The sequence below is a fragment of the Tachypleus tridentatus genome, chromosome 3, assembly GCF_004210375.1.
Source record: "Tachypleus tridentatus isolate NWPU-2018 chromosome 3, ASM421037v1, whole genome shotgun sequence".
Classification (NCBI taxonomy): domain Eukaryota; kingdom Metazoa; phylum Arthropoda; class Merostomata; order Xiphosura; family Limulidae; genus Tachypleus; species Tachypleus tridentatus.
Genome location: NC_134827.1, coordinates 28,066,358 through 28,081,182, shown reverse-complemented (window position 1 = coordinate 28,081,182; position 14,825 = coordinate 28,066,358). Strand labels below are relative to the sequence as shown.

General features: G+C 35.5%; 1 protein-coding gene across 5 annotated transcripts in view; it reads left to right on the top strand.

Moving 5' to 3' along the window:
* The window catches only part of LOC143246602 (sialin-like), a 29,530-nt gene extending 15,118 nt beyond the window's left edge, over positions 1 to 14,412 (top strand). For all 5 annotated transcript variants that reach the window (XM_076493618.1, XM_076493615.1, XM_076493617.1 and 2 more), the window contains 2 exons: positions 3,080 to 3,165; positions 7,953 to 14,412. In XM_076493618.1, the coding sequence (XP_076349733.1) occupies positions 3,080 to 3,165; positions 7,953 to 8,135 (269 nt within the window). In that variant the 3' untranslated portion in view covers positions 8,136 to 14,412. The remainder of the gene's footprint in view (positions 1 to 3,079; positions 3,166 to 7,952) is intronic.
* The last annotated feature ends 413 nt before the right edge of the window (positions 14,413 to 14,825 follow it).

Sequence of the window (14,825 nt, the reverse complement as noted above, 5' to 3'; positions counted from 1 at the left end):
CACACGCACAAAAATGATCAAATACAGACTTAAAATACAATAAACTACATTTTCTTAACGAAATCACTAATTTTTGTTTGTTTTTTCTTCGAAAATTGTACAGTTTCAATGTCTTTGCTCACTGCTACCATCCAATCTACAATGTCCATTTTGCCGTGTTTGAGACCAAACTGTAAACGTTTTTCTGCATATGACATTGCAGTGGCACAGTCAATTGGCTCGAAAGACACTACAGTTGTGTCGTCACATTCTTCACTATCATCACTCTCGATTTCTTCAGGACACGCGATAATATTGTCAGAAACTGAATGATCACAAACTGGAGTTTCGTTGTCGAAGTTGACATATTCGCCAAGAGTTACACCATTCAAGACAGGCCTGAAGTCGGGGTCATATTGGTTTTCTGAAACATTGTCTTCACTTTCGTTTGACCCTTCGCCTAAACAGAAGTTAAAGCCGCATTTCAAGAAACACTTTAGAATTGTGGAAGTCTTAACTCGAAGCCAAGCGACGCGTAACCACACAATTGCGTTCAGAAGAGTGATTTTTTTGCACAACTCAAGACCTGTAGCCGTCTGGTCGTTATCCATGTGAAACAAAAGTTGTCTCAAGAATGTTTTGCGATACAGCAGTTTGACGGTCTGTATAACTCCGGCGTCACAAGGCTGTAGCTTAGAAGTTGCATTAGGAGGAAGTAAAACAATTTTTACATCAGATAGAGGGATTGCAACATGGGCAGTGCAGTTGTCGATAAAAAGCAGAACATTGCGTTTCTGAAGTTTCATTTTGTTGTTAAAGTTTTTTGCCCATTCGGTGAATATGAGAATTGTCATCCAGGCTTTTCGGTTGTGATAAATGAGAAGGCAGACCGCTATGTAACTTCACAGAATATGCCACATAATAATGTCACTTAGTCGTTAGTGAGAGGTAAAATAATCAAAATTGTTCAATTTGGTAGGTTGTTAGTCGCGTTTGAGGGGAAGTCGTCCACGAGGGGTCAATTTAATGCAAACAGGGTACCGTCAAAAATTTTCCGGTCGTATGACAGGGGAAGTCGTTAGTAAGAGGGTCGTTAGTGAGGGGCTCCACTGTATTAGTTACCATAAAGCATACTTACTGTTAAGCATAAATTACTTTTTTTAAACCTGTATACTCAGTTCAGTAACATAAAGTAATGTAGAAAACTGTGTGCACAATATTGTTCCAGTAACACTTTCCTTCTTTGGCATCTCTTACGCTTTTTATAACAAACACACACACACAGATATATATACGAGGGCTGTTCAAAAAATACGCGGACTGACGTCATAAAACAAAATGTACTTTATTTAGAAGTTACAGGTCTGGGACCCCTTCAAAGTACTCTCCTCCCCAATGCACACACTTATCCCAACGGTGTTTCCACTTGTTGAAACAGTCCTGGTGCGCTTCTTTTGTAATGTCCTCCAGCTCCTTCGTCGCATTTGCCTTAATCTCGGGAATCGTCTCAAATCTTCTTCCAACATAATGTTAGAATGATTCACCACTCTTCACATTGAATACCCTCCAACATAATGTTAGAATGATTCACCCCTCTTCACATTGAATACCCTCCAACATAATGTTAGAATGATTCACCACTCTTCACATTGAATGCTCTTCAACATAATGTTAGAATGATTCACCCCTCTTCACATTGAATACCCTCCAACATAATGTTAGAATGATACACCCCTCTTCACATTGAATACCCTCCAACATAATGTTAGAATGATTCATCCCTCTTCACATTGAATACCCTCCAACATAATGTTAGAATGATTCACCCCTCTTCACATTGAATACCCTCCAACATAATGTTAGAATGATTCACCCCTCTTCATGTTGAGTACGAGGTCTGTTCAAAAAATACACGGACTAACGTCATAAAACAAAATGTACTTTATTTAGAAGTTACAGGTCTGGACCCCTTCAAAGTACTCTCCTCCCCAACGCACACACTTATCCCAACGGTGTTTCCACTTGTTGAAACAGTCCTGATATGCTTCTTTTGTAATGTCCTCCAGCTCCTTTGCCGCATTTGCCTTAATCTCGGGAATCGTCTCAAATCTTCTTCCTTTCAAGGGTCTTTTGAGTTTGGGGAACAAGAAAAAATCGCAAGGAGGAAGGTCAGGTGAGGAGGGGGGGAGAACAGTGATTGAGTGTTTGGTCAAAAACTCACGAGTTCAGGCACAAATTTCGCAGCAACTCGGTGTATCTTCAATTTTTCGGTCAAAATCTCTAAATAAGATCCAACTGATATCCCACACTCTTCAGCAAGCTCCCTGACAGTCAGATGTCAATTTGCCCGCACCAGGGTGTTGATTTTGTCGACGTGTGGGTCGTCAGTTGACGTGGAAGAACGTCCAGGATGCTCATCATCTTCAATGGACTGTCGACCATCCTTAAAACATTCATGCCACTTGAAACATGCTGTACGCTTCATAGCAACATCACCATAAGCCATGTTAAGCATAGCAAAAGTTTCAGTTGCAGATTTTCCAAGTTTAACACAAAATTTCACAGTAAGTTGTTGCTCCTTCAGGTCATTCATTCTGAAATCCGCCAAACGAAAAAATCGCACTTCACTTAAAACCACGTAGCTAATACACAAATGAAGATATCTGCAATCGGGAAATGGCGTCGTAATCAGCTGATCTTTGCGAACCTAGCGACACCAAGCGGATTCCCCTGGAACCAACTGGAGCCGCGCAATTCAAACAGTCCGCGTATTTTTTTTAACAGACCTTGTATATATATATATATATATATATGCTTGAGAATGTTTGGTATTGCACGTTACTATCCTACACAGACGAAAATATTTCTTTAGTTACGTTGTCATCAAAAGAAATAACTTATATTGACATTTTTGTTAAATATTTCAGTAATACTTTCCTTCTTTGGTTGTCTCATACACTGTTTATAACACACATGTACTCATCACACTTTAGAGCTTTTGGTATTGCATGTTACTGTCCTACAAAGATGAAAATATTTCTACAGATACACGTTCATAAAACGAAATAACTTATATTGACATTTTGTGTTATTTTTTTAGGTGTTGTGATGGGAATTGTCAATACAGTTTCTAGTTTTCCTGGTATTTTTGCACCAACGGTTGCTGGTGCTTTGACAGAGCATGCAGTAAGTAAATGTGCATATTTCTATTTTCATTATATATAACTTATTTTTTGTTTCTAAGTATTTAAGTTAACAGGTTATTACTGTGAAGACACATAAATCTAAAGAGTTTTAAATTATTTTATCTGCATTGTACAATCTGCCGATTAGTACTGGAATAAATCAACATAGCAGTGAGATTAAAGCAAGTTTAATATTGTCAGAAATATGCCTTATTTAATTTCAACAGAAACGTGGGTGGTGCTATTTTAAATGTTAAAAAAATTAAATGAATTTTTTTCATTTGTTTCTCACCAACATGCAAATAATGAAAATAGTTCATTTATTAATCAGAGGTAATTATCAATCTCTGTTTCAAATGTTTTCTTACATTTATGAGCCCATAAAAAGACAGTATGTTTGTAGCAAAACCCTTAACTGTCAAGATATGTCTGTATGAAACTTACAGCACACCTGCAGTTTGACAAAGTTAATAAGTTTGCATCAAGAGATTACAAATTTTTTATCATCATTTCTGTGGTACAGTCTCTAGAATGAAATAATACCATTTAACAATAGTCTACACCATTTAATATTCATTTTAACCTTTGTTTATAATGACTGAGTAAAAAACTAGTGTTTTGAAATTTCATTCAAAGCTCTTTGAAGTTAATAAAAAAAAAAGAATATAATCTTTTATTGAGTTTTCAACTTTTTATATCTGAAAACACTAAACGTTTCCTCATTTAACATGATTTATAAATTTGTAGTACTTTGTTAATCTTAATTAAACTTACTTCACTAAATCTTCAACTTCAGGACCATGATTTTATCATTTTTATCTATAAACTTCTGGTTCATTCTTGGGATTATTACTAACAACTTCCTACACTTTCTGGTTATGATTAAATCTACCATAAGTCAATGAACAAGAGGACTGGCCTACTGTTCATCCTGTTCAAACTAAATCCATGGCTTTATCGTACGTGATCTTTTGTTGACAAAATACACTTTAAGAGTGACAGTCATATCAAAATATTCAGTCAGACAAGAGTACTCTGAGAGTTGGCAGTGGATGTTGTTGTCTTCCTGCTTGTCCTCTAGTCTATCATACAAATATTGTGAATAAAAATTCTAAAACAAGCAATTGAAACTTTATCAATTACGATACAGCAGTCATGGATGATCACATGGTTTCAGCATGTGGTACTAAATGGCTAATATTCCCTTCAAACTTTGCTTTTGTGACGGAGATGATGAAATTTGGAAGTTAACCAATTTTCTATGTAAAAATGGGTAAATTTGCACATTTTCATTTACATAAAGACTGAATAAAACAACATATGAATCAATATTTACATGTATTTATACTAAAGTTATACTGAAATATTTAGAAGTGGGTAGTTTTTCGAGATTTGCAACTCTGATGTAACTCACTTTCACATCATGGTTCTGTTATACGCTCCCAGGTCACAAAAGCAAAGTTTGAAGAGAAAAATAGGTCTTTTCCATTTACTTTAGGCATAAGCAATTGAGAAATAACAATTTCTGTCCAGGAACAAGGAAAAGTAAAAATTTCGTTACATATTGTTATCTGTATGTGACACATAACTCACTCTGACTCTTTATTTGTGGTCCAGTGAAGACACCAGCTTTGATCTTTGTCTCAAAAAAGCTTAGGGAAGAAGTCTCAAAGGTACTTAAAGGTTGCAGACTCCTTATCAAGAGCTGTGACAAATTGTTTCATAAGACCCAATTTTATGTGCAATGATGGGAACACAACACCTTCTGAAGGTCCACTAGTGGCTCACACTTGACATTGTTTCTCCCCACAGAGAACTTGGTCCATTATGGTCAGTGCTTTCTGTTGTAGTGCAATGTGGTGTCCCTGCTGTCCCAAAGGCAAAGATAACATGGAAACTTGGTAAAGCCTCCTTGGAAACCTATCAGGAATGCCACCATTTTGAAGTCTTCTATAATCTTCCAGCCATACTCATCATACTTTAAGGCTTCTAGCAAGGTCTTGATGCTGTTTTATTCCTTTTTGAGGTGCACTGAATGAACCATGTGAAGAGATGGATACTTATTCCTGTTATGGAGCAGCACAGCTTTGAGGCTTCTGGATAAGCTTTCATTCAAGAGGCACCACTTGTTCGGATTACAGGCAATTCCAGTTGCCTCACACAGACTAGATACATTGTGGTAGAGGCAGAGCACATCTTGACAAGTGAAGAAGCTTGAAAAATGTTAGTGATGCTTCCTCTTACTTGCGACTTGCACACTTTCATCTAACAAATCCCACTCCTTGAACCTAGACGTCAAAACTTGGCATTCAACTTTGTTAGATCAAGTCATTTAGGTCTCTTTGGTTGTGGTAGTATGGATTTATCTCACCAGCTGCATCTCTGAAATTGTAATCTGCATCTTCAGCATCTATCTTCTCTTCTGATTTGCTGCTCTCTTGTGAGGATGGCTGCTTTCTCTCTGGCAGAGTGGTTACAGGGAGCGCAGGGCAGTGTCGCACTGGGTGATGGATGATAGAAGGTCTGAATATGTGATAGTAGATGCATTATTGCCAACTCAATGTTTCGAAGGGTCCACCATGCAGAAGTAGCAATTGCTTGAATGGTCAGTGGGTTCATGCCAAATTCTTGAAATAGTGAACTTCACGGCTCTCTTTTCCCTCTGTACCATTCTGCAAAATAGCAAAATAAAATTGTTATTATGAAGAATAAATTTATTTCATCCACAACTAATGTGTAAGAGGTTCATGCAAAATATTTTGTGATATTTTTTCTGTACTATTGGAAACTTTTAAAAAAAATGTAAATTCTAGAAGGTCTAAAATTTGTGTGATATAAAATCTTACTATTCAAGCAAGCAAAAATTGTCCATCTTCTAGAGTTTTTTGCAGTGCTCACAGATAAAATGAGGTACCCAGGGTTTGTCTTGATCCCCGAAAGGCATACCGAAATATGCCTTGTAGGCTTCACACATCTTAGCAGATGCTGTCGCAGAGTACTTTTTTGCTATTGATAAATTGGCCACATACATAGCAGAATGCATCTGGAGAATGCTTGGAGCTTCTTAATGCCATATCTGATAAAATCAAATAGGTCTATGTGTTGACTTTAGGCAGCTAGAACTAAACTCAAGTGGTGAGTGGCGAGCATCTGTATGTACATTAATGTAGAAATTCTAGAAAATTCTCGCAAGCTCTACCACATCCCAGAAAGTTCTTGTAAGTTTGAGAAAATTCTCTCTCAGCTCCTCAGCACTAAATATACCTGGAATATTCTGGAAAGTAGGTAAATTTGAAGATTTCACTACCCAGGTCACAAAAGCAAAGTTTGAAGAGAAAAAGAGGTCTTTTACGTTTACTTTAGGCATAAGAAATTGGGAAATAACACATTCTGCCCAGAAACAAGAAAAAGTAAAAATTTTGTTGCAAAGTGTAACAGACATTTTAAAATATTTAGGATATAAACACAGTATAATTGTAATATTTATTTTATTAAGTGGTTTAATGCAACATGTGTCTTGTTAATCATATAACCTATAACAAATCTGTATCACCAGTTTTAACATTTTGACACATACTCTTAATCAGAGTGGACAGAGAGTGTTGCCTGTTCCTGAGGGAGAGTAACAGAATATGTGCTCTTTCCATAGATACAGGATATGATAAACACCTAGAGAGTTCTTTGCAATTTGAGAGTTTGGTTGCAAAAGACAAATGCAGGTTTGTAAACAGAATAACTGGGACACTCAAGCAGCATTAAACTCTGTTGCTAAATACATTCTACAAGTTCAGTCCATTAATTTTTACTTATGGATAGAACTGAACCTTTTTATTTCATTGTGGCAACTTAGGATAAAGCAAGAATATCTAGCAGAAGAATATGAATTAAATGACTTGGATTCTGTTTGGATACAGTTGTTGAATTACTGTTATTTCTGATTATTGTGTGATCTTTTATTTTTAGTTCCACTGGACTATGCTGGTTTTCTTGTGGGTATATAATAAGTATGTAATAAGTCTCCAGAAAATGGATTCATTGTGCTTAGATAGCAGTTCTCAACTCAAAATCACTTAACCCTATCAGTTAAATTATATAATCTTATATGTAGTTAATGTATCACTGTTTCAGTGCTTATTCCAACTGTACCTGGTCCTCTATTCATTTGAGAGTTCTATCCGTATTTAAATTATTAACTCATCCATAAAAATCTGTCCTTTTAAATCCCTAGTGTGCATCTTTACACAATACTCTTTGGTGACTCGAATGATGCAAAATTTCATGTATGTCTGAGAAAATGTGTTGATCTGTCAGTCATAGTAACTTACAGTTGTAGTTTGACAACTGATAGTCCGACTGTCATCGTTATTAAACTGTTAACCCAGATTATTTAAAGTAGTAAAATATTCACAGTATATCATACGATTAACATTAATTTCTGATCTTCAAGTTATCAACTTATATCACATGGTTAACACCAACTTCTGATCTTCACAATATATCAACATTTCTCAGATGATTAGTACCAACTTATTATCTTTATAAGCTATCAACATATGATAGAACTAGACATTATCTGTCACTAATTTATCATAATGTTCATCCTTTCTTAATTATAATTCTTTCATCAGTTTGAGAATCTCATCATTAATGATATTTTTGTCCACTTAGACAAAGTATGTTTTACTCATTTTAGAAAGAAAATGTATATTTAATAAACATTTACACAGAACTGATTTTTACTTTGTGTCTGACAATACCTAATGATTGTAATTTTATTTTTCTACTCAGGAGACTATTGAACATTGGGGCATTGTCTTTTATCTCTCGGGCGGAATTTGTATGGTCGGAGCCATCATCTTCGTCCTCTTTGGATCTTCCGACCTTCAGCCTTGGGCTGTTCCATTAGACATTGCTGATGACACTCAGCCTATTGTTTATGAACAAAATAATGTAAATTTGCCTGACATATAGGCAAAATGCCTTTAATAGTTGGTTGTAAAAAATTTAAAAGTATCATGTGATGCTTTAAAATGTGTTGAGGAATTTGCATTTTAACAAAACTTTTATTTTTATATTTTTAACTATTTGTATATTCCTGTTGTCAGTTTTCTTTGTATGTTAAACAAATGCAAACATATTTCAAGTTAAAACTATACTTATTCAGTTATAGTTAAATAATACCTAAGAGCTGACAGTTATTAACTGTTTCTAATATTATTATTATATTTTAAGTTTTGAGAGAATTTTCAGCATATTTTTGTGACCTGATAATTGTTGATTTATGCATGTAGGGATAAACATTGTATGATCTTTCCTTCTCCCATGTGTTTTATATAACTTAAAATAACAAGTTATTATAAGATTCTGTGAAATTGTGGCACTTGTATTCTGGAAGCCTAAGAATAGTTAGTTCATATACAGATATTACCAGAAATCTTAGGAAGTCATACTTTAGAATAGATTTGATTATAGTCCTCAATTGTTTGTTTCATATGTTTTGGATACGAGATTTAATACTAAAACACTTGGTAACAGAATGTTACCAATGATGTTTCTGCTAACGGTAAGAGACATCTTCTCTTCTTCTTCTTTGAGATGAGCTGGATGTGAATGATCAGATCAGTTTGGATTATTTGCTAGATTTTGAACATTCTGGCATCTGTTCTAGGACCTTTTATATACTAGCTGATGGAATTGTCGGCCTATTCATAGTACCATGTTGTCAGCTGACTTCCTGTTTGTGATTTCTTAAGCTCATTTCATAATAATAACTTATACTAATGCATCATCAAGAGGTCAGTTTCCTCTTGTTTATGAGCTCCAAAACTCGTGAGTCACATTGGTTAATCAATCACTATAGCTCATACTGTCATGTCATCCCGCTATACAAGGTTCTTGTTGGTTTCAATGTTTAAGCTTCCTTAACCTTGACAGTGTCATTTCACTTCAACTCAAACATATGACAGACAGTTTCTCATCTTTAGTTTATAGCTTGAATAACCCCTCTTAACCTTAACAGTGTTTATCCGTTTCAATCTAAACAAATAGCAGATGTAACTCATTCTCCTGAATTATCGTAGTTTTAATGTTTTACTTGAGGCACATAAACTTCTGAAGGAGGTGAAGGTAGCATATCGCTAGCTCCTATTTTCTTCAAGCTTATGAAAAGTGCCACAAAACTGAGTGTTTCTTTATAAGAGCTAAAAAAAGAGGTGGAACCTTCCCACATGATGCTATCATGTCTAGTGTAGGTATGCACATGTGTCAGAACTCTGCAGACTTGGCTAATTAGAGCTGTTGCTAATGTGGACTGTGGAGATGTCAGTGCCCTCGATTCTGTTCAACCTGCCAGTTTTCATGAATAGTTGATATGAAGGAAGATAAACAATAAACACAAACCTGGACAATTTTATATCCAGCATCTGAAGCATGGACAAGAATCTGTTTGATCAAATCATCTCTCTTCCTCATAGCCATTTTCATTTGACCTTTAATTGTCAAGGTCCCAATCACAAATAAAATGACTTTATTTGTATCCCCATTGATTTGCACTAATTCAAGAAACTTATGCATCAGTCAAACACCTGCTTTTCTGCAGCTGTATATTAGTGTTAGTCTTTCAATGAACACTAGAATTAATGTAAATACACCATGTTTTGAAGCATTGAAGGTAAAAGTTGGCAAATTATGATGAAATCCAATATTCTTAGGTTTGAGCAGAGATGTTGCTTTGTGCTTAAGATTCAAGACTCAGGTGTGAACATTTGGGAATTTTCAGCAATCCACTATGATGTTGATCATGGTTTTCTCTTGATTCTTCAAGAGTACCAAATGTAATTGGGGCACTGTCAGTAAGAATCAGGGCATTAGATTTTGCAACACCTCTTGGTTTGAAATTTGACAACTAGATTATCTCTTTCTATACCATAATCATATCACCAGTCAGTTACCCATACCAAGAAACAGGGAAGTGCATACCTTGCTTGTTTCTGAATCTATTTTTGCCTTGGTGAAGTTTGTGTTCCTGGTGGAATGTACTACATGTTTCCATAAACATTTGTTTGTCTTTTTCAGATGTGATCAATATTAAGCTATACACAGTTTATATACTCTTCAAAAAAAAGAAATGCAAAAGGGATATTTTTTTTATTTTAAAGAGAAATATAAGTAATAACGTTACAAGCTCAGAGCATGTGATGTTACACGTGTTAAGGCACTGATTGTCAGACCAAACTGACAATAAAAGTTGTGCACTTTGAAAACGGAGGAAAACATCGGATTTTTCGCCAAAACGCATTCGTGTCCAATAAATTTGTTTGAGAGATCAGCATGTTCTGCACGTGCAACATGTGCAAAATCCCTATAAGAGTGATGGGTTCTCAGTTTCCATAGCTCAGTGTTAATCCACCGACACGCAATACAGTTGTGCCAAGATTGACTGTAGCACAACGCAACAACGCCACTGGTCGCTTGGAAGCAGGCGAATCTCGATCAGATGTCGCCAGAGCTGTGAATGTCCACCCAAGCACCATCACAAGGCTATGGAATTGTCACCAATAACATGGATCAACTCGTGACCATCCACGATCTGGCAGACCTCGTGTGACCACGCCCGCACAAGATCGCTACATTCGGTTATGTCACCTTCAGGATAGGACCACCACTGTGACGCCTACTGCCTCAACCATACCAGGGCTGCGTAGGATTTCTGATCAGACCGTATGCGACCATCGACGAGATTCTTAGGCCCCATGTGCAACCCATCATGGTGAACGTCAACGATGTTTTTCAACATGACAACGCCCGTCCTCACACAGCCCGACTCACCACTGTCTTCTTGAGACACCACAACATCAACGTTCTTCCCTGGCCCTCCAGATCACCAGCTTTAAACCCCATCGAACATCTTTGCGACGAGTTGGATCGACGTCTGCAACTGCGACAACCTCAACCGCAGACTCTACCTCAGCTTGCAGCAGCTTTGCAGGCTGAGTGGACAGCCATTCCACAGGATGTGATTCATCATCTCATTGCTTCCATGGGCAGGAGATGCCAAGCAATTATTGATGCTCATGGGGGGCATACTCATTATTGATGTTGAGTGACGTTAAACTTCAACTAGTGAGCATGGACTTTGCCTTTGCAGACATTGGATGTTCAGCAGTGAATGTGCAAAGTTTCACACATGTCGTACAGAACTACCCGGAATAAACTTGTTAACAATTTGTCTCAAATTTTGCCTTTTGCGTTTCTTTTTTTGAAGAATATATAACATTATGAAGGTTTTAGAAATAAGTAAGACAGAAATAATGTCAGCAGGTGACTGGATATAGTTAAATATAGTCTAATTGATCAATATTTGGAAACCATAGAAGTCATCAAAGCTAATGATTTCTCACTAAACTGTGATGACGGTCTCAACAACATAAACCATATTTGCCAAGGTATGTTCACTGCCCACACAGTTAACCATACTTGACCTTTACCTATATCCAGTTGCCTACAGATATTACTTACATCTTTGTAATTTCTTTTGTCTTCATAATGTTATATAAACTGTCTATAGCTTAATATTGAACATATCTGAAGAAGAAAGACCAATGTCCTGTCAAAATATGGAGTATATTCCATCACAAATAAAAATAAAAGTTTCTTATGCTTATATATCAATGTGTGTTTATCATACTGATAAAACAATGTATGTATATATGACTTTACTATTATTGATCCCGTCACTCCAAACATGTTCGTACTTTCAGTCATGGGGGCATTATAATGTGATGGTCAGTCCCACTATTCATCGGTAAAAGAGTTGGTGGTGGGTGGTGATGACTAGCTGCCTTTCCTCTAGTCTCACACTGCAAAATTAGGGATGGCTAGTGTAGATAACCCTCGAGTAGCTTTGCACAAAATTTAAAACCACACTATTATTGATTATAGTTTTACGAACCACTACAAAACAGAAAATGGCTACAGATATTTATTTTACTGAAACCACTTCACCACTAATTAATACGGTATTGAGAGTGTCATAGGGAGTTTTAAAATTAATTAAAGAATTTACCTTAGCCCTTCACTTTTTGCCATTGCAAAATATCTGTGCATTAATTGGAAAATAATTTGTGCATTTTATAGTGCATTAATTGGAAACTACCACATTGAGGATTCATCATTTCTCACTGGCCTGCTGTGTATCCACATGATTTTCTGCAACTATTTCAGTGAGTTTTCTAACTGTAGTTGAATATCATTCTAAGTTACTGCTGTGAGTGGTGATTAATTTTTTTTACTTTGCTGAAATTGTGAGTGGGTAGTTTAGTATTGTGTTACTATTATTATTCATCTTTTTTGTTCCACAACTCTACAATAAAATCAACTAGATATTTTGCACTAACCCCTAGAGAGATATAATATATGAAATTTGAAAGTTGAGTGATGTGGCTATAAGTGCATAATATGTGCAATATTTGTGGTGAGTGGCTTCTTTTGTATTCAACAAGAGTTAAACATGTTTACGTGAAACCTTAGGTGCAAATCCACCTGGCTCAGTAAGTAACAATTGGGTTTAAAAGAAGCCAAAATACCAGTAAGCTGTTGAAAGATATGTAACATTCAACTGAATGCATATGCACATATGTAGCTTAAACTTTATTCTCCATGCATGGACATAAAAACTTAAGAAACAAAGTAATTTAAAATTAATAAGTACTGTGGTGGGTATGGAGTCAAAATAGGAATTTGTAGTTTGAGGAAATAATGTTTTTGCTATTTCCAGCCTAATTGGTTTACTGTTTTAGAGTTCCAAGTTGTATTCTTCAAAATATATAATTTGCATTTTTATTAATCTTGTTTCTGTACTTTGGGGATTACTTCCATTTCTCTTTTTAAATTAACAATTTTTAATTGTCTTTTGTGATTTTTAGGTTCATGTGTGAGTTTGGCAAAAGCGATAACATGATAATTAATATATTCATTATAAACTTTACCAATATACATACGGGGAAATCAAATAAAGATATGGCAGGCAAATATTCTATGGACATAAGAAACCATAATTTTTGTACTTTGAGAAATTGTAATGTTACAAAACTAAAAACATTAATTCTGCCAATAGTTTCTTTACACAATCAAATGTTTAAGGCTCTTTCTATACACCCTTGTGCAAATTAATTGAAAGAAGACGGAAAATGATGATTTTTTCAATTTTTTTGCATTTTATTTCTGAAAATCCAAAAATTACTCACAAATTAATACATGATATGACCGCCTTTATTTTTCAGAAGATCATTAATTTGCTTTGGCATCGAGTCCACGAGTTGACTGCAATATTTACTAATTTTTGGATCGTGGTACCACACCTCAATTATGGCCTCAATTAGATTATCTTTCGTAGTACAGTCTTTTCCCCGAAGTCTTTCTTTACAAATCGCCCAAAGATTTTCAATAGAATTTAAGTCTGGAGAGTTTCCAGGCCAGCCCAGCACTTTCATTCCCGTTGTAGTCATAAAATTCTTCACAATTTTCGATGTGTGGCATGGAGCCAGATCTATCTGGAAATCTATTTTTCAATTCTGGAACGACTCTTCTCTGCAAGACTTTGATGTACTGTAGTCCTCGCATCATACCTTCTACGATATGTTAGCCTTCGATGCCATACTAGCTGAAAAAGTTCCAAAACATCTTCTTCAAGAGATGTTTTGCAAACTGATTGATGTGAGATTCTTGAAGTTTCTCGCCTGGAGATCTGCGAACATGCAGACTTCTTTGACCCTGTACGAAGAAATGCATCTTGTCACTGAATAACACCTTCCTCCATTGTTTCTGCATCCATTTATTGTATTTCAGACCCATTGATACCGTTTTTTCTTCATTGAGTTCGTAAGAAGTTGTTTTTTGACTGGTCTCCTTGCCCTTCTAACGCAATTTTGTAATATTTTTCAAAATTTCGTCACATATCCCAAAAAATCGATCGACTGTACTGCAAAACATAGCTTATTACACCGTCTGTGTGAAAAAATGACTATTAAAGGAAATCAGTGGGTCCAGCGAGCCTACACTGGCCACCATGCTAAAATATTGTAAAATGACCATTTGTTTCAATTAATTTGCACAAGGGTGTATGTGTGTGTGTGATGTGAAAAATTTGTTTTTATGATAAGGGTGACACAATATCTGTCTTTGGTGATATGACAAGTTAATTTTCTATAATTTGATGTGACTAATAAATTTTCCAACATGTGATGAATAATGCTGTCTTTTGCAGCGTTAATTGGAACAATATGAAATACAGTGTGTTTAGAATCATTAGAAACGTTTATGAAATGAAAGTTGATTTTACACGGTGATTTGGGTCCATAGGTTTCAAACCTTTGTTTTTAGAAATCTTTTATAAAAAAAGAATAAATAGGTGACAGCATCATTTATGTTAACTGATTGGTCAAAGTTTTATACATTATACAAAACTGGAAATCTATATAAACATAAGAGTAATAGTTTATACTGCTGTGTGCTTTCAATAAGATTTTAAAGCATTTAAATTGTATATTTTTAAAAATTTCCTTGAGTTTTTTTTATGTTCACGTGCATGAATAAAGATCAAAGTGAAGAACACCATTCAACATGACGTTACAAGTTTGATGTCAGAAATACTTAACCATTTTA